Here is a 23459-nt window from a genome sequence, read left to right on the forward strand (position 1 = left end):
CTTCTTTTTAAGGTGCCACGTCCTGTATAATGGAGGCTTGGTAAAGCACAATCTGAAATGCGTTCGGATCCGTGTCCACTCTCTGGATTCACGGCGCTTTGGACGGAGCGGAAATCTCGCTCCGCCCAAAGCGCCGCCCCCTTTTGTACGCGCGGCGATTCCGGATGTGTTCATTGCACACATCCGGAATCTCCACACCTTATACATAGGGCCCTGTGATTTACCTTGCAGCGACGGAGCGTCACCGCAAGGTAAACAGACATGCTGCGTTCTAAAAAGACGCGCCACATGTCCGTAAACGCAGGGCCGCTGGATGCATGTTCGCACGCATAGTGGAGACGGGATTTTATAAAATCCCCTCCACTATGCAGAAACATCTGGACGCTGCGGGTTGAACGCTGCGGTTGAATGCAGCATTCAATCCTCGGCTAATCCGGATGTAATCCGGCCCGTGGACACATACTCTTACTGTTTAGGACTCATGGATTTGTTTTTAAACCTGTTGCACTTATGACATACAGGAAGACCTTTTTTCACATTGTACCTGGTTAAGTTGGACTTTCTTGTATATTGCTGTTGCCAAGCTGTTCACACCGTGCACGCAGGGGAACAGGAGACATGGACCTGCTAAGCTGGATTTTATCTCTATTTATTTGCAATAATTCAGTAGAATTGGTGACCGTCAGGTGCAGTAAGCTCAACATTGGAGGTCTTCATATTTACCAAGGCTAAATATACAAAATGAGTACAAGTTAGTGGTAAGAAAATTATATCTGCACAGTAAAGCATCCATTTCCTACATAAAAATCTAAATGTAGAGATATATTTGGACAGAGCTGGTAATGGATTGTCAGGCCCCTTATAACCACCATCATATTGGCTTTATGGCAGCTGTGATGGCATTGTGATGTGATTCTAATGAAAGTATTGTACAGCTGTCGAGGTATTGCATCGGCTGTAACGAGTTGTGCGGCCACTGATTATGACCGAATACAGCCAGCATAGTGGGGTCGTCAGCTCTCATTTAGGTTTTGTATGCATCTGAAGGAAATGTATTCAATACGGATTTATATATTAGTGTAATAAGCAGAGTATATGACAATACAGCAAGGTTTATAAACATTCCAGCCCTATTTTAATAAGGCTTTTTAAATTAAAGAACAAATTAAATATAGGAATATAAGAAATAACGTTTAGGATCAGTGCCACAATTTATTTTCTGTCAGATGCCATAAAAAGGAAAGCATACAGAAGTACAGTAGTTGTGATGTCATGCACATCTATATCAGCCCTGCTCCCGCTCTACGCAAAATACGGCCATAATACAGTCATATACATGAGCCAAAATGTTATTTTGTTATTAATTATACACTGCTTTGAGAAACTATTTATACGCCTTGAACTTTTTCACATTCCATCACAAACTTAAATGTATTATTGGGATTTTATGTACTACACCATCACAAAGAAGCAAGTATTTGTGAAGTGTAAAGGAAATGATACATGATTTTTTAAATTATTTAAAAAATATAAATCTTAAAATTATGACTTGCATTTGTATTCAACTCCCTGTAGTCTGATCTACTCCTAAATAAAATCCTGAGTGACCAATTCTCAGTATAACTACAGCTGTTCTGTGAAGGCCTCAGAGGTTTGTTTGAGAACATTAGGGATCAAACAGCATCATGAAAACAAAGGAACACACCAGACAGGTCAGGGATAAAGTTTTGGAGAAGAGTAAAGCAGGGTTAGGTAATAAAAAATGTAGCCCAAGCTTTGAACATCCCAAGGAGCCCTATTCAATCCATCATTCAAAAAAGGAAAGACTATGGCACAACTGCAAGCCTACTTAAATATGGCCATCTGCCTAAACTGATATCCCAAACAAGGAGAGCGCTAATTAGAGAATCAGCCAAGAGGCCCATGGTCACACTGGTGACGCTGGACACATCCACATGGTCACACTGGTGACGCTGGACACATCCACATCTCAGGTGGGAGAATCCATCCACAGGACAGCTATTCGTTGTATACTCCGCAAATCAGGCTTTTATGGAAGAATGGCAAGAAGAAAGACATTTGTGAAACTAAGTCATAAGAAGTAAGAAGTCCCGTTTACAAAAAGCCATTTATAGGACACAGCTAGCATGTGAAAAAAGGTACTCATCAGATAAGATCAAACTAGAACTTCTTGGGTTAAATGCAAAACACTATGTGTAGTGGAAAACTAACTCTCCACATCACCCTGGAAACACCATCCTCACCATGACACATGGTGGTGACAGCATCATGGTGTGGGGAGGTTTTTCTTCAGCAGGGACAGAGAAGCTGGTCAGAGTTGATGGGAAGATGGATGGAGCTAAATGCAAGTCAATCCTGAAGCATATTTATGTGTGTGAATGGCCCAGTCACAGTCCAGACCTAAATCCCTTTGAGAATATGTGGAAAGACTTGAACATTGCTGTTCACAGACACCTCCATCCAATCTCATTTAGAGAGAGCTAGTTTGCAAAGAAGAACGGGCAAAAATGTCAGCCTCTTAGATGTGCAAAGCTGGTGGAACATACCCCAAAAGACCTGCAGCAGTAATTGCAGTGAAACATGGTCCTGCAAAGTCGTGACTCAGGGGGTGAATACAAATGCACGTTACAATAGTCAGATTTACTGTATACTTTTAAAATAATTATTAAACCATGTATAATTTCCTTTACACGTCACAAATACTTATTATTGGTATGTCACATTAATTTATTATACAATAAAATACATTTAAGCTTGTGGGTGTATCGTGAAAAAATGTGGAAAAGTTCAGGAGGTATTAATACAATCAAATAAACTTCTAAGTATTACCTAGCTAAAATGCTCTGTAACAACTTTTTAAAATTAATATTCTTTTCTTATGCAGGAAGGACATTTGCAAACAAAAATGATCAATGCTGAATTGCAATATGGATATGAGTATCTTGGCAATACACCTAGATTGGTCATCACTCCACTGACAGATAGATGCTACAGGTATTGTAAACAGCTCAGCTTAGAAAAGAAGTCAGGGTGTCTTAAAGTGAACCTGTCTGCAGGTTGGCTGATACGAGTTACAGCCATCACCTTGCAGGGCTGATATACAGCAGTCTATAATGCTGTGTATCTGTTCCCAACCCGACCTGTAAAAGAAGAAAAATAACTTTTATTATACTCACCTGCGGGGCGGGCGGTCCGGTCCGAAGGGTGTCGCTCTTCTTGATCCGGCGCCTCCCATCTTCTTACGGTTGCTGTCCTCCTGCTTGCTTCATGTGGATGACGCGTCAATTCATCATCCAAACAGTCTCCTTGTCACCACGCTCCTGCGCAGGCGTACTTCTCTGCCATGTTGAGGGCAGAGCAAAGTACTGCAGTGCGCAGATGCCGGGAAAGGTCAAAGAGCAGTACTTGGCTCTGCCCTCAACATGGCACTTAAGTACACCTGCACAGGAGCACGGTGCCGAGTAGACTGTGTGGATGATGCAGCGACGCGTCATCCACATGAAACAAGCAGGAGGGTGGCATCGCAAGCAGATGGCAGACGCCGGACCAAAAAGAGAGACACCATTCGGACCGCCCCCCAGGTGAGTATAATAAAAGTTATTTTTCTTTTCTTGCAGGTCGGGTTGGGGGCAGTTATACAGTATTATAGACTGCTGTACATCAGCCAAAACCGCTGACAGGTTCCCTTTAAAGGGTTGTTAGGTCACAGTATATTTATGATCTATCTATGGGATAGATCATCAATGTGAGATTGGTTGGGGTCACACCCTGTACACCCCACCGATCACCTGTTATTCGCAATGTCTTTCAATGTGTATCAGCCATTGCCAGATAATACAGAACTAATGTAATTACAGCATTGTGTATTTGTGTTGTGTATTTACAGCATTGTGTATTTGTGTGTTGTGTATTTACAGCATTGTGTATTTGTGTTGTGTATTTACAGCATTGTGTGTTTGTGTGTTGTGTATTTACAGCATTGTGTATTTGTGTGTTGTGTAATCACAGCATTGTGTATTTGTGTGTTGTGTAATTACAGCATTGTGTATTTGTGTTGTGTATTTACAGCATTGTGTATTTGTGTGTTGTGTATTTACAGCATTGTGTATTTGTGTGTTGTGTATTTACAGCATTGTGTATTTGTGTGTTGTGTAATCACAGCATTGTGTATTTGTGTGTTGTGTAATTACAGCATTGTGTATTTGTGTTGTGTATTTATAGCATTGTGTATTTGTGTGTTGTGTAATCACAGCATTGTGTATTTATGTGTTGTGTAATTACAGCATTGTGTATTTGTGTTTTGTGTAATCACAGTATTGTGTATTTGTGTGTTGTGTATTTAGAGCATTGTGTATTTGTGTGTTGTGTAATCACAGCATTGTGTATTTGTGTTTTGTGTAATTACAGCATTGTGTATTTGTGTTGTGTATTTACAGCATTGTGTATTTGTGTGTTGTGTATTTACAGCATTGCGTATTTGTGTGTTGTGTAATCACAGCATTGTGTATTTGTGTTGTGTAATTACAGCAGTGTGTATTTGTGTTTTGTGTAATCACAGTATTGTGTATTTGTGTGTTGTGTATTTACAGCATTGTGTATTTGTGTGTTGTGTAAGCACAGCATTGTGTATTTGTGTGTTGTGTAATTACAGCATTGTGGATTTGTGTGTTGTGTAATCACAGCATTGTGTATTTGTGTGTTGTGTAATTACAGCATTGTGTATTTGTGTGTTGTGTAATCACAGCATTGTGTATTTGTGTTGTGTATTTACAGCATTGTGTATTTGTGTGTTGTGTAAGCACAGCATTGCATATTTGTGTGTTGTGTAATTACAGCATTGTGTATTTATGTGTTGTGTAATTACAGCATTGTGTATTTGTGTTTTGTGTAATCACAGCATTGTCTATTTGTGTGTTGTATAATCACAGCATTGTGTATTTGTGTGTTGTGTATTTACAGCATTGTGTATTTGTGTTGTGTATTTACAGCATTGTGTATTTGTGTGTTGTGTATTTACAGCATTGTGTATTTGTGTGTTGTGTAATCACAGCATTGTGTATTTGTGTGTTGTGTAATTACAGCATTGTGTATTTGTGTTGTGTATTTACAGCATTGTGTATTTGTGTGTTGTGTAATCACAGCATTGTGTATTTGTGTGTTGTGTAATTACAGCATTGTGTATTTGTGTGTTGTGTAATCACAGCATTGTGTATTTGTGTTTTGTGTAATCACTGTATTGTGTATTTGTGTGTTGTGTATTTACAGCATTGTGTATTTGTGTGTTGTGTAATTACAGCATTGTGTATTTGTGTTGTGTATTTACAGCATTGTGTATTTGTGTGTTGTGTAATCACAGCATTGTGTATTTGTGTGTTGTGTATTTACAGCATTGTGTATTTGTGTTGTGTATTTACAGCATTGTGTATTTGTGTGTTGTGTATTTACAGCATTGTGTATTTGTGTGTTGTGTAATCACAGCATTGTGTATTTGTGTGTTGTGTAATTACAGCATTGTGTATTTGTGTTGTGTATTTACAGCATTGTGTATTTGTGTGTTGTGTATTTACAGCATTGTGTATTAGTGTGTTGTGTAATCACAGCATTGTGTATTTATGTGTTGTGTAATTACAGCATTGTGTATTTGTGTTTTGTGTAATCACAGTATTGTGTATTTGTGTGTCGTGTAATCACAGCATTGTGTATTTGTGTGTTGTGTAATTACAGCATTGTGTATTTGTGTGTTGTGTAATCACAGCATTGTGTATTTGTGTGTTGTGTAATTACAGCATTGTGTATTTGTGTGTTGTGTAATCACAGCATTGTGTATTTGTGTTTTGTGTAATCACAGTATTGTGTATTTGTGTGTTGTGTATTTACAGCATTGTGTATTTGTGTGTTGTGTAATCACAGCATTGTGTATTTGTGTGTTGTGTATTTACAGCATTGTGTATTTGTGTTGTGTATTTACAGCATTGTGTATTTGTGTGTTGTGTATTTACAGCATTGTGTATTTGTGTGTTGTGTAATCACAGCATTGTGTATTTGTGTGTTGTGTAATTACAGCATTGTGTATTTGTGTTGTGTATTTACAGCATTGTGTATTTGTGTGTTGTGTATTTACAGCATTGCGTATTTGTGTGTTGTGTAATCACAGCATTGTGTATTTGTGTTGTGTAATTACAGCATTGTGTATTTGTGTTTTGTGTAATCACAGTATTGTGTATTTGTGTGTTGTGTATTTACAGCATTGTGTATTTGTGTGTTGTGTAAGCACAGCATTGTGTATTTGTGTGTTGTGTAATTACAGCATTGTGTATTTGTGTGTTGTGTAATCACAGCATTGTGTATTTGTGTGTTGTGTAATTACAGCATTGTGTATTTGTGTGTTGTGTAATCACAGCATTGTGTATTTGTGTTGTGTATTTACAGCATTGTGTATTTGTGTGTTGTGTAAGCACAGCATTGCATATTTGTGTGTTGTGTAATTACAGCATTGTGTATTTATGTGTTGTGTAATTACAGCATTGTGTATTTGTGTTTTGTGTAATCACAGCATTGTCTATTTGTGTGTTGTATAATCACAGCATTGTGTATTTGTGTGTTGTGTATTTACAGCATTGTGTATTTGTGTTGTGTATTTACAGCATTGTGTATTTGTGTGTTGTGTATTTACAGCATTGTGTATTTGTGTGTTGTGTAATCACAGCATTGTGTATTTGTGTGTTGTGTAATTACAGCATTGTGTATTTGTGTTGTGTATTTACAGCATTGTGTATTTGTGTGTTGTGTAATCACAGCATTGTGTATTTGTGTGTTGTGTAATTACAGCATTGTGTATTTGTGTGTTGTGTAATCACAGCATTGTGTATTTGTGTTTTGTGTAATCACAGTATTGTGTATTTGTGTGTTGTGTATTTACAGCATTGTGTATTTGTGTGTTGTGTAATTACAGCATTGTGTATTTGTGTTGTGTATTTACAGCATTGTGTATTTGTGTGTTGTGTAATCACAGCATTGTGTATTTGTGTGTTGTGTATTTACAGCATTGTGTATTTGTGTTGTGTATTTACAGCATTGTGTATTTGTGTGTTGTGTATTTACAGCATTGTGTATTTGTGTGTTGTGTAATCACAGCATTGTGTATTTGTGTGTTGTGTAATTACAGCATTGTGTATTTGTGTTGTGTATTTACAGCATTGTGTATTTGTGTGTTGTGTATTTACAGCATTGTGTATTAGTGTGTTGTGTAATCACAGCATTGTGTATTTATGTGTTGTGTAATTACAGCATTGTGTATTTGTGTTTTGTGTAATCATAGTATTGTGTATTTGTGTGTTGTGTAATCACAGCATTGTGTATTTGTGTGTTGTGTAATTACAGCATTGTGTATTTGTGTTGTGTATTTACAGCATTGTGTATTTGTGTGTTGTGTAATCACAGCATTGTGTATTTGTGTGTTGTGTAATTACAGCATTGTGTATTTGTGTGTTGTGTAATCACAGCATTGTGTATTTGTGTGTTGTGTAATTACAGCATTGTGTATTTGTGTGTTGTGTAATCACAGCATTGTGTATTTGTGTTTTGTGTAATCACAGTATTGTGTATTTGTGTGTTGTGTATTTACAGCATTGTGTATTTGTGTGTTGTGTAATCACAGCATTGTGTATTTGTGTGTTGTGTATTTACAGCATTGTGTATTTGTGTTGTGTATTTACAGCATTGTGTATTTGTGTGTTGTGTATTTACAGCATTGTGTATTTGTGTGTTGTGAAATCACAGCATTGTGTATTTGTGTGTTGTGTAATTACAGCATTGTGTATTTGTGTTGTGTATTTACAGCATTGTGTATTTGTGTGTTGTGTATTTACAGCATTGTGTATTAGTGTGTTGTGTAATCACAGCATTGTGTATTTATGTGTTGTGTAATTACAGCATTGTGTATTTGTTTTTTGTGTAATCACAGTATTGTGTATTTGTGTGTCGTGTAATCACAGCATTGTGTATTTGTGTGTTGTGTAATTACAGCATTGTGTATTTGTGTTGTGTATTTACATCATTGTGTATTTGTGTGTTGTGTAATCACAGCATTGTGTATTTGTGTGTTGTGTAATTACAGCATTGTGTATTTGTGTGTTGTGTAATCACAGCATTGTGTATTTGTGTTTTGTGTAATCACAGTATTGTGTATTTGTGTGTTGTGTATTTACAGCATTGTGTATTTGTGTTGTGTATTTACAGCATTGTGTATTTGTGTGTTGTGTATTTACAGCATTGTGTATTTGTGTGTTGTGTAATCACAGCATTGTGTATTTGTGTGTTGTGTAATTACAGCATTGTGTATTTGTGTTGTGTATTTACAGCACTGTGTATTTGTGTGTTGTGTATTTACAGCATTGTGTATTTGTGTGTTGTGTAATCACAGCATTGTGTATTTATGTGTTGTGTAATTACAGCATTGTGTATTTGTGTTTTGTGTAATCACAGTATTGTGTATTTGTGTGTTGTGTATTTACAGCATTGTGTATTTGTGTGTTGTGTAATCACAGCATTGTGTATTTGTGTGTTGTGTAATTACAGCATTGTGTATTTGTGTGTTGTGTAATCACAGCATTGTGTATGTGTGTGTTGTGTAATTACAGCATTGTGTATTTGTGTGTTGTGTAATCACAGCATTGTGTATTTATGTTTTGTGTAATCACAGCATTGTGTATTTGTGTTGTGTATTTACAGCATTGTGTATTTGTGTGTTGTGTAAGCACAGCATTGCATATTTGTGTGTTGTGTAATTACAGCATTGTGTATTTATGTGTTGTGTAATTACAGCATTGTGTATTTGTGTTTTGTGTAATCACAGTATTGTGTATTTGTGTGTTGTGTAATCACAGCATTGTGTGTTGTGTAATCACAGCATTGTGTATTTGTGTGTTGTGTAATTAAAGCATTGTGTATTTGTGTGTTGTGTAATCACAGTATTGTGTTTTTTTGTGTTGTGTATTTACAGCATTGTGTATTTGTGTGTTGTGTAATCACAGCATTGTGTATTTATGTGTTGTGTAATCACAGCATTGTGTATTTGTGTGTTGTGTAATCACAGCATTGTGTATTTGTGTGTTGTGTAATCACAGCATTGTGTATTTGTGTGTTGTGTAATTACAGCATTGTGTATTTGTGTGTTGTGTAATTACAGCATTGTGTATTTGTGTGTTGTATAATCACAGCATTGTGTATTTGTGTGTTGTGTATTTACAGCATTGTGTATTTGTGTTGTGTATTTACAGCATTGTGTATTTGTGTGTTGTGTATTTACAGCATTGTGTATTTGTGTGTTGTGTAATCACAGCATTGTGTATTTGTGTGTTGTGTAATTACAGCATTGTGTATTTGTGTTGTGTATTTACAGCATTGTGTATTTGTGTGTTGTGTAATCACAGCATTGTGTATTTGTGTGTTGTGTAATTACAGCATTGTGTATTTGTGTGTTGTGTAATCACAGCATTGTGTATTTGTGTTTTGTGTAATCACAGTATTGTGTATTTGTGTGTTGTGTATTTACAGCATTGTGTATTTGTGTGTTGTGTAATTACAGCATTGTGTATTTGTGTTGTGTATTTACAGCATTGTGTATTTGTGTGTTGTGTAATCACAGCATTGTGTATTTGTGTGTTGTGTATTTACAGCATTGTGTATTTGTGTTGTGTATTTACAGCATTGTGTATTTGTGTGTTGTGTATTTACAGCATTGTGTATTTGTGTGTTGTGTAATCACAGCATTGTGTATTTGTGTGTTGTGTAATTACAGCATTGTGTATTTGTGTTGTGTATTTACAGCATTGTGTATTTGTGTTGTGTATTTACAGCACTGTGTATTTGTGTGTTGTGTATTTACAGCATTGTGTATTTGTGTGTTGTGTAATCACAGCATTGTGTATTTATGTGTTGTGTAATTACAGCATTGTGTATTTGTGTTTTGTGTAATCACAGTATTGTGTATTTGTGTGTTGTGTATTTACAGCATTGTGTATTTGTGTGTTGTGTAATCACAGCATTGTGTATTTGTGTGTTGTGTAATTACAGCATTGTGTATTTGTGTGTTGTGTAATCACAGCATTGTGTATGTGTGTGTTGTGTAATTACAGCATTGTGTATTTGTGTGTTGTGTAATCACAGCATTGTGTATTTATGTTTTGTGTAATCACAGCATTGTGTATTTGTGTTGTGTATTTACAGCATTGTGTATTTGTGTGTTGTGTAAGCACAACATTGCATATTTGTGTGTTGTGTAATTACAGCATTGTGTATTTATGTGTTGTGTAATTACAGCATTGTGTATTTGTGTTTTGTGTAATCACAGTATTGTGTATTTGTGTGTTGTGTAATCACAGCATTGTGTGTTGTGTAATCACAGCATTGTGTATTTGTGTGTTGTGTAATTAAAGCATTGTGTATTTGTGTGTTGTGTAATCACAGTATTGTGTTTTTTTGTGTTGTGTATTTACAGCATTGTGTATTTGTGTGTTGTGTAATCACAGCATTGTGTATTTATGTGTTGTGTAATCACAGCATTGTGTATTTGTGTGTTGTGTAATCACAGCATTGTGTATTTGTGTGTTGTGTAATCACAGCATTGTGTATTTGTGTGTTGTGTAATTACAGCATTGTGTATTTGTGTGTTGTATAATCACAGCATTGTGTATTTGTGTGTTGTATAATCACAGCATTGTGTATTTGTGTGTTGTGTATTTACAGCATTGTGTATTTGTGTTGTGTATTTACAGCATTGTGTATTTGTGTGTTGTGTATTTACAGCATTGTGTATTTGTGTGTTGTGTAATCACAGCATTGTGTATTTGTGTGTTGTGTAATTACAGCATTGTGTATTTGTGTTGTGTATTTACAGCATTGTGTATTTGTGTGTTGTGTAATCACAGCATTGTGTATTTGTGTGTTGTGTAATTACAGCATTGTGTATTTGTGTGTTGTGTAATCACAGCATTGTGTATTTGTGTTTTGTGTAATCACAGTATTGTGTATTTGTGTGTTGTGTATTTACAGCATTGTGTATTTGTGTGTTGTGTAATTACAGCATTGTGTATTTGTGTTGTGTATTTACAGCATTGTGTATTTGTGTGTTGTGTAATCACAGCATTGTGTATTTGTGTGTTGTGTATTTACAGCATTGTGTATTTGTGTTGTGTATTTACAGCATTGTGTATTTGTGTGTTGTGTATTTACAGCATTGTGTATTTGTGTGTTGTGTAATCACAGCATTGTGTATTTGTGTGTTGTGTAATTACAGCATTGTGTATTTGTGTTGTGTATTTAAAGCATTGTGTATTTGTGTGTTGTGTATTTACAGCATTGTGTATTAGTGTGTTGTGTAATCACAGCATTGTGTATTTATGTGTTGTGTAATTACAGCATTGTGTATTTGTGTTTTGTGTAATCACAGTATTGTGTATTTGTGTGTTGTGTAATCACAGCATTGTGTATTCGTGTGTTGTGTAATTACAGCATTGTGTATTTGTGTTGTGTATTTACAGCATTGTGTATTTGTGTGTTGTGTAATCACAGCATTGTGTATTTGTGTGTTGTGTAATTACAGCATTGTGTATTTGTGTGTTGTGTAATCACAGCATTGTGTATTTGTGTGTTGTGTAATTACAGCATTGTGTATTTGTGTGTTGTGTAATCACAGCATTGTGTATTTGTGTTTTGTGTAATCACAGTATTGTGTATTTGTGTGTTGTGTAATTACAGCATTGTGTATTTGTGTGTTGTGTAATCACAGCATTGTGTATTTGTGTGTTGTGTATTTACAGCATTGTGTATTTGTGTTGTGTACTTACAGCATTGTGTATTTGTGTGTTGTGTATTTACAGCATTGTGTATTTGTGTGTTGTGTAATCACAGCATTGTGTATTTATGTGTTGTGTAATCACAGCATTGTGTATTTGTGTGTTGTGTAATCACAGCATTGTGTATTTGTGTGTTGTGTAATCACAGCATTGTGTATTTGTGTGTTGTGTAATTACAGCATTGTGTATTTGTGTGTTGTGTAATTACAGCATTGTGTATTTGTGTGTTGTATAATCACAGCATTGTGTATTTGTGTGTTGTGTATTTACAGCATTGTGTATTTGTGTTGTGTATTTACAGCATTGTGTATTTGTGTGTTGTGTATTTACAGCATTGTGTATTTGTGTGTTGTGTAATCACAGCATTGTGTATTTGTGTGTTGTGTAATTACAGCATTGTGTATTTGTGTTGTGTATTTACAGCATTGTGTATTTGTGTGTTGTGTAATCACAGCATTGTGTATTTGTGTGTTGTGTATTTACAGCATTGTGTATTTGTGTTGTGTATTTACAGCATTGTGTATTTGTGTGTTGTGTATTTACAGCATTGTGTATTTGTGTGTTGTGTAATCACAGCATTGTGTATTTGTGTGTTGTGTAATTACAGCATTGTGTATTTGTGTTGTGTATTTAAAGCATTGTGTATTTGTGTGTTGTGTATTTACAGCATTGTGTATTAGTGTGTTGTGTAATCACAGCATTGTGTATTTATGTGTTGTGTAATTACAGCATTGTGTATTTGTGTTTTGTGTAATCACAGTATTGTGTATTTGTGTGTTGTGTAATCACAGCATTGTGTATTCGTGTGTTGTGTAATTACAGCATTGTGTATTTGTGTTGTGTATTTACAGCATTGTGTATTTGTGTGTTGTGTAATCACAGCATTGTGTATTTGTGTGTTGTGTAATTACAGCATTGTGTATTTGTGTGTTGTGTAATCACAGCATTGTGTATTTGTGTGTTGTGTAATTACAGCATTGTGTATTTGTGTGTTGTGTAATCACAGCATTGTGTATTTGTGTTTTGTGTAATCACAGTATTGTGTATTTGTGTGTTGTGTAATTACAGCATTGTGTATTTGTGTGTTGTGTAATCACAGCATTGTGTATTTGTGTGTTGTGTATTTACAGCATTGTGTATTTGTGTTGTGTACTTACAGCATTGTGTATTTGTGTGTTGTGTATTTACAGCATTGTGTATTTGTGTGTTGTGTAATCACAGCATTGTGTATTTATGTGTTGTGTAATCACAGCATTGTGTATTTGTGTGTTGTGTAATCACAGCATTGTGTATTTGTGTGTTGTGTAATCACAGCATTGTGTATTTGTGTGTTGTGTAATTACAGCATTGTGTATTTGTGTGTTGTGTAATTACAGCATTGTGTATTTGTGTGTTGTATAATCACAGCATTGTGTATTTGTGTGTTGTGTATTTACAGCATTGTGTATTTGTGTTGTGTATTTACAGCATTGTGTATTTGTGTGTTGTGTATTTACAGCATTGTGTATTTGTGTGTTGTGTAATCACAGCATTGTGTATTTGTGTGTTGTGTAATTACAGCATTGTGTATTTGTGTTGTGTATTTACAGCATTGTGTATTTGTGTGTTGTGTAATCACAGCATTGTGTATTTGTGTGTTGTGTAATTACAGCATTGTGTATTTGTGTGTTGTGTAATCACAGCATTGTGTATTTGTGTTTTGTGTAATCACAGTATTGTGTATTTGTGTGTTGTGTATTTACAGCATTGTGTATTTGTGTGTTGTGTAATTACAGCATTGTGTATTTGTGTTGTGTATTTACAGCATTGTGTATTTGTGTGTTGTGTAATCACAGCATTGTGTATTTGTGTGTTGTGTATTTACAGCATTGTGTATTTGTGTTGTGTATTTACAGCATTGTGTATTTGTGTGTTGTGTATTTACAGCATTGTGTATTTGTGTGTTGTGTAATCACAGCATTGTGTATTTGTGTGTTGTGTAATTACAGCATTGTGTATTTGTGTTGTGTATTTAAAGCATTGTGTATTTGTGTGTTGTGTATTTACAGCATTGTGTATTAGTGTGTTGTGTAATCACAGCATTGTGTATTTATGTGTTGTGTAATTACAGCATTGTGTATTTGTGTTTTGTGTAATCACAGTATTGTGTATTTGTGTGTTGTGTAATCACAGCATTGTGTATTCGTGTGTTGTGTAATTACAGCATTGTGTATTTGTGTTGTGTATTTACAGCATTGTGTATTTGTGTGTTGTGTAATCACAGCATTGTGTATTTGTGTGTTGTGTAATTACAGCATTGTGTATTTGTGTGTTGTGTAATCACAGCATTGTGTATTTGTGTGTTGTGTAATTACAGCATTGTGTATTTGTGTGTTGTGTAATCACAGCATTGTGTATTTGTGTTTTGTGTAATCACAGTATTGTGTATTTGTGTGTTGTGTAATTACAGCATTGTGTATTTGTGTGTTGTGTAATCACAGCATTGTGTATTTGTGTGTTGTGTATTTACAGCATTGTGTATTTGTGTTGTGTACTTACAGCATTGTGTATTTGTGTGTTGTGTATTTACAGCATTGTGTATTTGTGTGTTGTGTAATCACAGCATTGTGTATTTGTGTGTTGTGTAATTACAGCATTGTGTATTTGTGTTGTGTATTTACAGCATTGTGTATTTGTGTGTTGTGTATTTACAGCATTGTGTATTAGTGTGTTGTGTAATCACAGCATTGTGTATTTGTGTGCTGTGTAATCACAGCATTGTGTATATGTGTGTTGTGTAATTACAGCATTGTGTATTTGTGTTTTGTGTAATCACAGCATTGTGTATTTATGTTTTGTGTAATCACAGCATTGTGTATTTGTGTTGTGTATTTACAGCATTGTGTATTTGTGTGTTGTGTAAGCACAGCATTGCATATTTGTGTGTTGTGTAATTACAGCATTGTGTATTTATGTGTTGTGTAATTACAGCATTGTGTATTTGTGTTTTGTGTAATCACAGTATTGTGTATTTGTGTGTTGTGTAATCACAGCATTGTGTGTTGTGTAATCACAGCATTGTGTATTTGTGTGTTGTGTAATTAAAGCATTGTGTATTTGTGTGTTGTGTAATCACAGTATTGTGTTTTTTTGTGTTGTGTATTTACAGCATTGTGTATTTGTGTGTTGTGTAATCACAGCATTGTGTATTTATGTGTTGTGTAATCACAGCATTGTGTATTTGTGTGTTGTGTAATCACAGCATTGTGTATTTGTGTGTTGTGTAATCACAGCATTGTGTATTTGTGTGTTGTGTAATTACAGCATTGTGTATTTGTGTGTTGTGTAATTACAGCATTGTGTATTTGTGTGTTGTATAATCACAGCATTGTGTATTTGTGTGTTGTGTATTTACAGCATTGTGTATTTGTGTTGTGTATTTACAGCATTGTGTATTTGTGTGTTGTGTATTTACAGCATTGTGTATTTGTGTGTTGTGTAATCACAGCATTGTGTATTTGTGTGTTGTGTAATTACAGCATTGTGTATTTGTGTTGTGTATTTACAGAATTGTGTATTTGTGTGTTGTGTAATCACAGCATTGTGTATTTGTGTGTTGTGTAATTACAGCATTGTGTATTTGTGTGTTGTGTAATCACAGCATTGTGTATTTGTGTTTTGTGTAATCACAGTATTGTGTATTTGTGTGTTGTGTATTTACAGCATTGTGTATTTGTGTGTTGTGTAATTACAGCATTGTGTATTTGTGTTGTGTATTTACAGCATTGTGTATTTGTGTGTTGTGTAATCACAGCATTGTGTATTTGTGTGTTGTGTATTTACAGCATTGTGTATTTGTGTTGTGTATTTACAGCATTGTGTATTTGTGTGTTGTGTATTTACAGCATTGTGTATTTGTGTGTTGTGTAATCACAGCATTGTGTATTTGTGTGTTGTGTAATTACAGCATTGTGTATTTGTGTTGTGTATTTACAGCATTGTGTATTTGTGTTGTGTATTTACAGCACTGTGTATTTGTGTGTTGTGTATTTACAGCATTGTGTATTTGTGTGTTGTGTAATCACAGCATTGTGTATTTATGTGTTGTGTAATTACAGCATTGTGTATTTGTGTGTTGTGTAATCACAGCATTGTGTATGTGTGTGTTGTGTAATTACAGCATTGTGTATTTGTGTGTTGTGTAATCACAGCATTGTGTATTTATGTTTTGTGTAATCACAGCATTGTGTATTTGTGTTGTGTATTTACAGCATTGTGTATTTGTGTGTTGTGTAAGCACAGCATTGCATATTTGTGTGTTGTGTAATTACAGCATTGTGTATTTATGTGTTGTGTAATTACAGCATTGTGTATTTGTGTTTTGTGTAATCACAGTATTGTGTATTTGTGTGTTGTGTAATCACAGCATTGTGTGTTGTGTAATCACAGCATTGTGTATTTGTGTGTTGTGTAATTAAAGCATTGTGTATTTGTGTGTTGTGTAATCACAGTATTGTGTTTTTTTGTGTTGTGTATTTACAGCATTGTGTATTTGTGTGTTGTGTAATCACAGCATTGTGTATTTATGTGTTGTGTAATCACAGCATTGTGTATTTGTGTGTTGTGTAATCACAGCATTGTGTATTTGTGTGTTGTGTAATCACAGCATTGTGTATTTGTGTGTTGTGTAATTACAGCATTGTGTATTTGTGTGTTGTGTAATCACAGCATTGTGTATTTGTGTTGTGTCATCACAGCATTGTGTATTTGTGTTGTGTCATCACAGCATTGTGTATTTGTGTGTTGTGTAATCACAGCATTGTGTATTTGTGTGTTGTGTGATCACAGCATTGTGTATTTGTGTGTTGTGTAATTACAGCATTGTGTATTTGTGTGTTGTGTATTTACAGCATTGTGTATCTGTGTGTTGTGTAATCACAGCATTGTGTATTTGTGTGTTGTGTAATTACAGCATTGTGTATTTGTGTGTTGTGTAATCACAGCATTGTGTATTTGTGTTGTGTAATCACAGCATTGTGTATTTGTGTTGTGTAATCACAGCATTGTGTATTTGTGTGTTGTGTAATTACAGCATTGTGTATTTGTGTTGTGTATTTACAGCATTGTGTATTTGTGTGTTGTGTATTTACAGCATTGCGTATTTGTGTGTTGTGTAATCACAGCATTGTGTATTTATGTGTTGTGTAATTACAGCATTGTGTATTTGTGTTTTATGTAATCACAGTATTGTGTATTTGTGTGTTGTGTAATCACAGTATTGTGTATTTGTGTGTTGTGTATTTAGAGCATTGTGTATTTGTGTGTTGTGTAATCACAGCATTGTGTATTTGTGTTTTGTGTAATTACAGCATTGTGTATTTGTGTTGTGTATTTACAGCATTGTGTATTTGTGTGTTGTGTATTTACAGCATTGCGTATTTGTGTGTTGTGTAATCACAGCATTGTGTATTTATGTGTTGTGTAATTACAGCATTGTGTATTTGTGTTTTGTGTAATCACAGTATTGTGTATTTGTGTGTTGTGTATTTACAGCATTGTGTATTTGTGTGTTGTGTAAGCACAGCATTGTGTATTTGTGTGTTGTGTAATTACAGCATTGTGTATTTGTGTGTTGTGTAATCACAGCATTGTGCATTTTTGTGTTGTGTAATTACAGCATTGTGTATTTGTGTGTTGTGTAATCACAGCATTGTGTATTTGTGTTGTGTATTTACAGCATTGTGTATTTGTGTGTTGTGTAAGCACAGCATTGCATATTTGTGTGTTGTGTAATTACAGCATTGTGTATTTATGTGTTGTGTAATTACAGCATTGTGTATTTGTGTTTTGTGTAATCACAGCATTGTGTATTTGTGTGTTGTATAATCACAGCATTGTGTATTTGTGTGTTGTGTATTTACAGCATTGTGTATTTGTGTTGTGTATTTACAGCATTGTGTATTTGTGTGTTGTATATTTACAGCATTGTGTATTTGTGTGTTGTGTAATCACAGCATTGTGTATTTGTGTGTTGTGTAATTACAGCATTGTGTATTTGTGTTGTGTATTTACAGCATTGTGTATTTGTGTGTTGTGTAATCCCAGCATTGTGTATTTGTGTGTTGTGTAATTACAGCATTGTGTATTTGTGTGTTGTGTAATCACAGCATTGTGTATTTGTGTTTTGTGTAATCACAGTATTGTGTATTTGTGTGTTGTGTATTTACAGCATTGTGTATTTGTGTGTTGTGTAATCACAGCATTGTGTATTTGTGTGTTGTGTGTTTACAGCATTGTGTATTTGTGTTGTGTATTTACAGCATTGTGTATTTGTGTGTTGTGTATTTACAGCATTGTGTATTTGTGTGTTGTGTAATCACAGCATTGTGTATTTGTGTGTTGTGTAATTACAGCATTGTGTATTTGTGTGTTGTGTAATCACAGCATTGTGTATTTGTGTGTTGTGTAATTACAGCATTGTGTATTTGTGTGTTGTGTAATCACAGCATTGTGTATTTATGTTTTGTGTAATCACAGCATTGTGTATTTGTGTTGTGTATTTACAGCATTGTGTATTTGTGTGTTGTGTAAGCACAGCATTGCATATTTGTGTGTTGTGTAATTACAGCATTGTGTATTTATGTGTTGTGTAATTACAGCATTGTGTATTTGTGTTTTGTGTAATCACAGTATTGTGTATTTGTGTGTTGTGTAATCACAGCATTGTGTGTTGTGTAATCACAGCATTGTGTATTTGTGTGTTGTGTATTTACAGCATTGTGTATTTGTGTGTTGTGTAATCACAGTATTGTGTATTTTTGTGTTGTGTATTTACAGCATTGTGTATTTGTGTGTTGTGTAATCACAGCATTGTGTATTTATGTGTTGTGTAATCACAGCATTGTGTATTTGTGTGTTGTGTAATCACAGCATTGTGTATTTGTGTGCTGTGTAATCACAGCATTGTGTATTTGTGTGTTGTGTAATTACAGCATTGTGTATTTGTGTGTTGTGTAATCACAGCATTGTGTATTTGTGTTGTGTAATCACAGCATTGTGTATTTGTGTTGTGTAATCACAGCATTGTGTATTTGTGTGTTGTGTAATCACAGCATTGTGTATTTGTGTGTTGTGTGATCACAGCATTGTGTATTTGTGTGTTGTGTGATCACAGCATTGTGTATTTGTGTGTTGTGTAATTACAGCATTGTGTATTTGTGTGTTGTGTATTTACAGCATTGTGTATTTGTGTGTTGTGTATTTACAGCATTGTGTATTTGTGTGTTGTGTAATCACAGCATTGCGTATTTGTGTGTTGTGTAATTACAGCATTGTGTATTTGTGTTGTGTATTTACAGCATTGTGTATTTGTGTGTTGTGTAATCACAGCATTGTGTATTTGTGTGTTGTGTATTTACAGCATTGTGTATTTGTGTGTTGTGTAATCACAGCATTGTGTATTTATGTGTTGTGTAATTACAGCATTGTGTATTTGTGTGTTGTGTAATCACAGCATTGTGTATTTGTGTGTTGTGTAATTACAGCATTGTGTATTTGTGTGTTGTGTAATCACAGCATTGTGTATTTGTGTTGTGTATTTACAGCATTGTGTATTTGTGTGTTGTGTAAGCACAGCATTGCATATTTGTGTGTTGTGTAATCAAAGCATTGTGTATTTATGTGTTGTGTAATTACAGCATTGTGTATTTGTGTTTTGTGTAATCACAGTATTGTGTATTTGTGTGTTGTGTATTTTCAGCATTGTGTATTTGTGTGTTGTGTAAGCACAGCATTGTGTATTTGTGTGTTGTGTAATTACAGCATTGTGTATTTGTGTGTTGTGTAATCACAGCATTGTGTATTTGTGTGTTGTGTAATTACAGCATTGTGTATTTGTGTGTTGTGTAATCACAGCATTGTGTATTTGTGTTGTGTATTTACAGCATTGTGTATTTGTGTGTTGTGTAAGCACAGCATTGCATATTTGTGTGTTGTGTATTTACAGCATTGTGTATTTGTGTTTTGTGTAATCACAGCATTGTGTATTTGTGTGTTGTATAATCACAGCATTGTGTATTTGTGTGTTGTGTATTTACAGCATTGTGTATTTGTGTTGTGTATTTACAGCATTGTGTATTTGTGTGTTGTGTATTTACAGCATTGTGTATTTGTGTGTTGTGTAATCACAGCATTGTGTATTTGTGTGTTGTGTAATTACAGCATTGTGTATTTGTGTTGTGTATTTACAGCATTGTGTATTTGTGTGTTGTGTAATCCCAGCATTGTGTATTTGTGTGTTGTGTAATTACAGCATTGTGTATTTGTGTGTTGTGTAATCACAGCATTGTGTATTTGTGTGTTGTGTATTTACAGCATTGTGTATTTGTGTGTTGTGTAATCACAGTATTGTGTATTTTTGTGTTGTGTATTTACAGCATTGTGTATTTGTGTGTTGTGTAATCACAGCATTGTGTATTTATGTGTTGTGTAATCACAGCATTGTGTATTTGTGTGTTGTGTAATCACAGCATTGTGTATTTGTGTGTTGTGTAATTACAGCATTGTGTATTTGTGTGTTGTGTAATCACAGCATTGTGTATTTGTGTTGTGTAATCACAGCATTGTGTATTTGTGTTGTGTAATCACAGCATTGTGTATTTGTGTGTTGTGTAATCACAGCATTGTGTATTTGTGTGTTGTGTGATCACAGCATTGTGTATTTGTGTGTTGTGTGATCACAGCATTGTGTATTTGTGTGTTGTGTAATTACAGCATTGTGTATTTGTGTGTTGTGTATTTACAGCATTGTGTATTTGTGTGTTGTGTATTTACAGCATTGTGTATTTGTGTGTTGTGTAATCACAGCATTGTGTATTTGTGTGTTGTGTAATTACAGCATTGTGTATTTGTGTTGTGTAATCACAGCATTGTGTATTTGTGTGTTGTGTAATCACAGCATTGTGTATTTGTGTGCTGTGTAATCACAGCATTGTGTATTTGTGTGTTGTGTAATTACAGCATTGTGTATTTGTGTGTTGTGTAATCACAGCATTGTGTATTTGTGTTGTGTAATCACAGCATTGTGTATTTGTGTTGTGTAATCACAGCATTGTGTATTTGTGTGTTGTGTAATCACAGCATTGTGTATTTGTGTGTTGTGTGATCACAGCATTGTGTATTTGTGTGTTGTGTGATCACAGCATTGTGTATTTGTGTGTTGTGTAATTACAGCATTGTGTATTTGTGTGTTGTGTATTTACAGCATTGTGTATTTGTGTGTTGTGTATTTACAGCATTGTGTATTTGTGTGTTGTGTAATCACAGCATTGTGTATTTGTGTGTTGTGTAATTACAGCATTGTGTATTTGTGTTGTGTATTTACAGCATTGTGTATTTGTGTGTTGTGTAATCACAGCATTGTGTATTTGTGTGTTGTGTATTTACAGCATTGTGTATTTGTGTGTTGTGTAATCACAGCATTGTGTATTTATGTGTTGTGTAATTACAGCATTGTGTATTTGTGTGTTGTGTAATCACAGCATTGTGTATTTGTGTGTTGTGTAATTACAGCATTGTGTATTTGTGTGTTGTGTAATCACAGCATTGTGTATTTGTGTTGTGTATTTACAGCATTGTGTATTTGTGTGTTGTGTAAGCACAGCATTGCATATTTGTGTGTTGTGTAATCAAAGCATTGTGTATTTATGTGTTGTGTAATTACAGCATTGTGTATTTGTGTTTTGTGTAATCACAGTATTGTGTATTTGTGTGTTGTGTATTTTCAGCATTGTGTATTTGTGTGTTGTGTAAGCACAGCATTGTGTATTTGTGTGTTGTGTAATTACAGCATTGTGTATTTGTGTGTTGTGTAATCACAGCATTGTGTATTTGTGTGTTGTGTAATTACAGCATTGTGTATTTGTGTGTTGTGTAATCACAGCATTGTGTATTTATGTTGTGTATTTACAGCATTGTGTATTTGTGTGTTGTGTAAGCACAGCATTGCATATTTGTGTGTTGTGTATTTACAGCATTGTGTATTTGTGTTTTGTGTAATCACAGCATTGTGTATTTGTGTGTTGTATAATCACAGCATTGTGTATTTGTGTGTTGTGTATTTACAGCATTGTGTATTTGTGTTGTGTATTTACAGCATTGTGTATTTGTGTGTTGTGTATTTACAGCATTGTGTATTTGTGTGTTGTGTAATCACAGCATTGTGTATTTGTGTGTTGTGTAATTACAGCATTGTGTATTTGTGTTGTGTATTTACAGCATTGTGTATTTGTGTGTTGTGTAATCCCAGCATTGTGTATTTGTGTGTTGTGTAATTACAGCATTGTGTATTTGTGTGTTGTGTAATCACAGCATTGTGTATTTGTGTGTTGTGTATTTACAGCATTGTGTATTTGTGTGTTGTGTAATCACAGTATTGTGTATTTTTGTGTTGTGTATTTACAGCATTGTGTATTTGTGTGTTGTGTAATCACAGCATTGTGTATTTATGTGTTGTGTAATCACAGCATTGTGTATTTGTGTGTTGTGTAATCACAGCATTGTGTATTTGTGTGTTGTGTAATCACAGCATTGTGTATTTGTGTGTTGTGTAATTACAGCATTGTGTATTTGTGTGTTGTGTAATCACAGCATTGTGTATTTGTGTTGTGTAATCACAGCATTGTGTATTTGTGTTGTGTAATCACAGCATTGTGTATTTGTGTGTTGTGTAATCACAGCATTGTGTATTTGTGTGTTGTGTGATCACAGCATTGTGTATTTGTGTGTTGTGTGATCACAGCATTGTGTATTTGTGTGTTGTGTAATTACAGCATTGTGTATTTGTGTGTTGTGTATTTACAGCATTGTGTATTTGTGTGTTGTGTATTTACAGCATTGTGTATTTGTGTGTTGTGTAATCACAGCATTGTGTATTTGTGTGTTGTGTAATTACAGCATTGTGTATTTGTGTTGTGTATTTACAGCATTGTGTATTTGTGTGTTGTGTAATCACAGCATTGTGTATTTGTGTGTTGTGTATTTACAGCATTGTGTATTTGTGTGTTGTGTAATCACAGCATTGTGTATTTATGTGTTGTGTAATTACAGCATTGTGTATTTGTGTTTTGTGTAATCACAGTTTTGTGTAAATGTGTGTTGTGTATTTAGAGCATTGTGTATTTGTGTGTTGTGTAATCACAGCATTGTGTATTTGTGTTTTGTGTAATTACAGCATTGTGTATTTGTGTTGTGTATTTACAGCATTGTGTATTTGTGTGTTGTGTATTTACAGCATTGCGTATTTGTGTGTTGTGTAATCACAACATTGTGTATTTATGTGTTGTGTAATTACAGCATTGTGTATTTGTGTTTTGTGTAATCACAGTATTGTGTATTTGTGTGTTGTGTGATCACAGCATTGTGTATTTGTGTGTTGTGTAATTACAGCATTGTGTATTTGTGTGTTGTGTATTTACAGCATTGTGTATTTGTGTGTTGTGTATTTACAGCATTGTGTATTTGTGTGTTGTGTAATCACAGCATTGTGTATTTGTGTGTTGTGTAATTACAGCATTGTGTATTTGTGTTGTGTATTTACAGCATTGT

At 34.6% G+C, this 23459-nt stretch overlaps 1 protein-coding gene across 2 annotated transcripts in view; it reads left to right on the forward strand.

Annotated features, from left to right (window-relative positions):
* The window catches only part of DNAH7 (dynein axonemal heavy chain 7), a 560306-nt gene that overhangs the window by 203407 nt on the left and 333440 nt on the right, over positions 1-23459 (forward strand). For both annotated transcript variants that reach the window (XM_069733889.1, XM_069733890.1), the window contains one exon: positions 2906-3015. In XM_069733889.1, the coding sequence (XP_069589990.1) occupies positions 2906-3015 (110 nt within the window). The remainder of the gene's footprint in view (positions 1-2905; positions 3016-23459) is intronic.

Source organism: Ranitomeya imitator, chromosome 7 (assembly GCF_032444005.1).
Source record: "Ranitomeya imitator isolate aRanImi1 chromosome 7, aRanImi1.pri, whole genome shotgun sequence".
Lineage (NCBI taxonomy): Eukaryota > Metazoa > Chordata > Amphibia > Anura > Dendrobatidae > Ranitomeya > Ranitomeya imitator.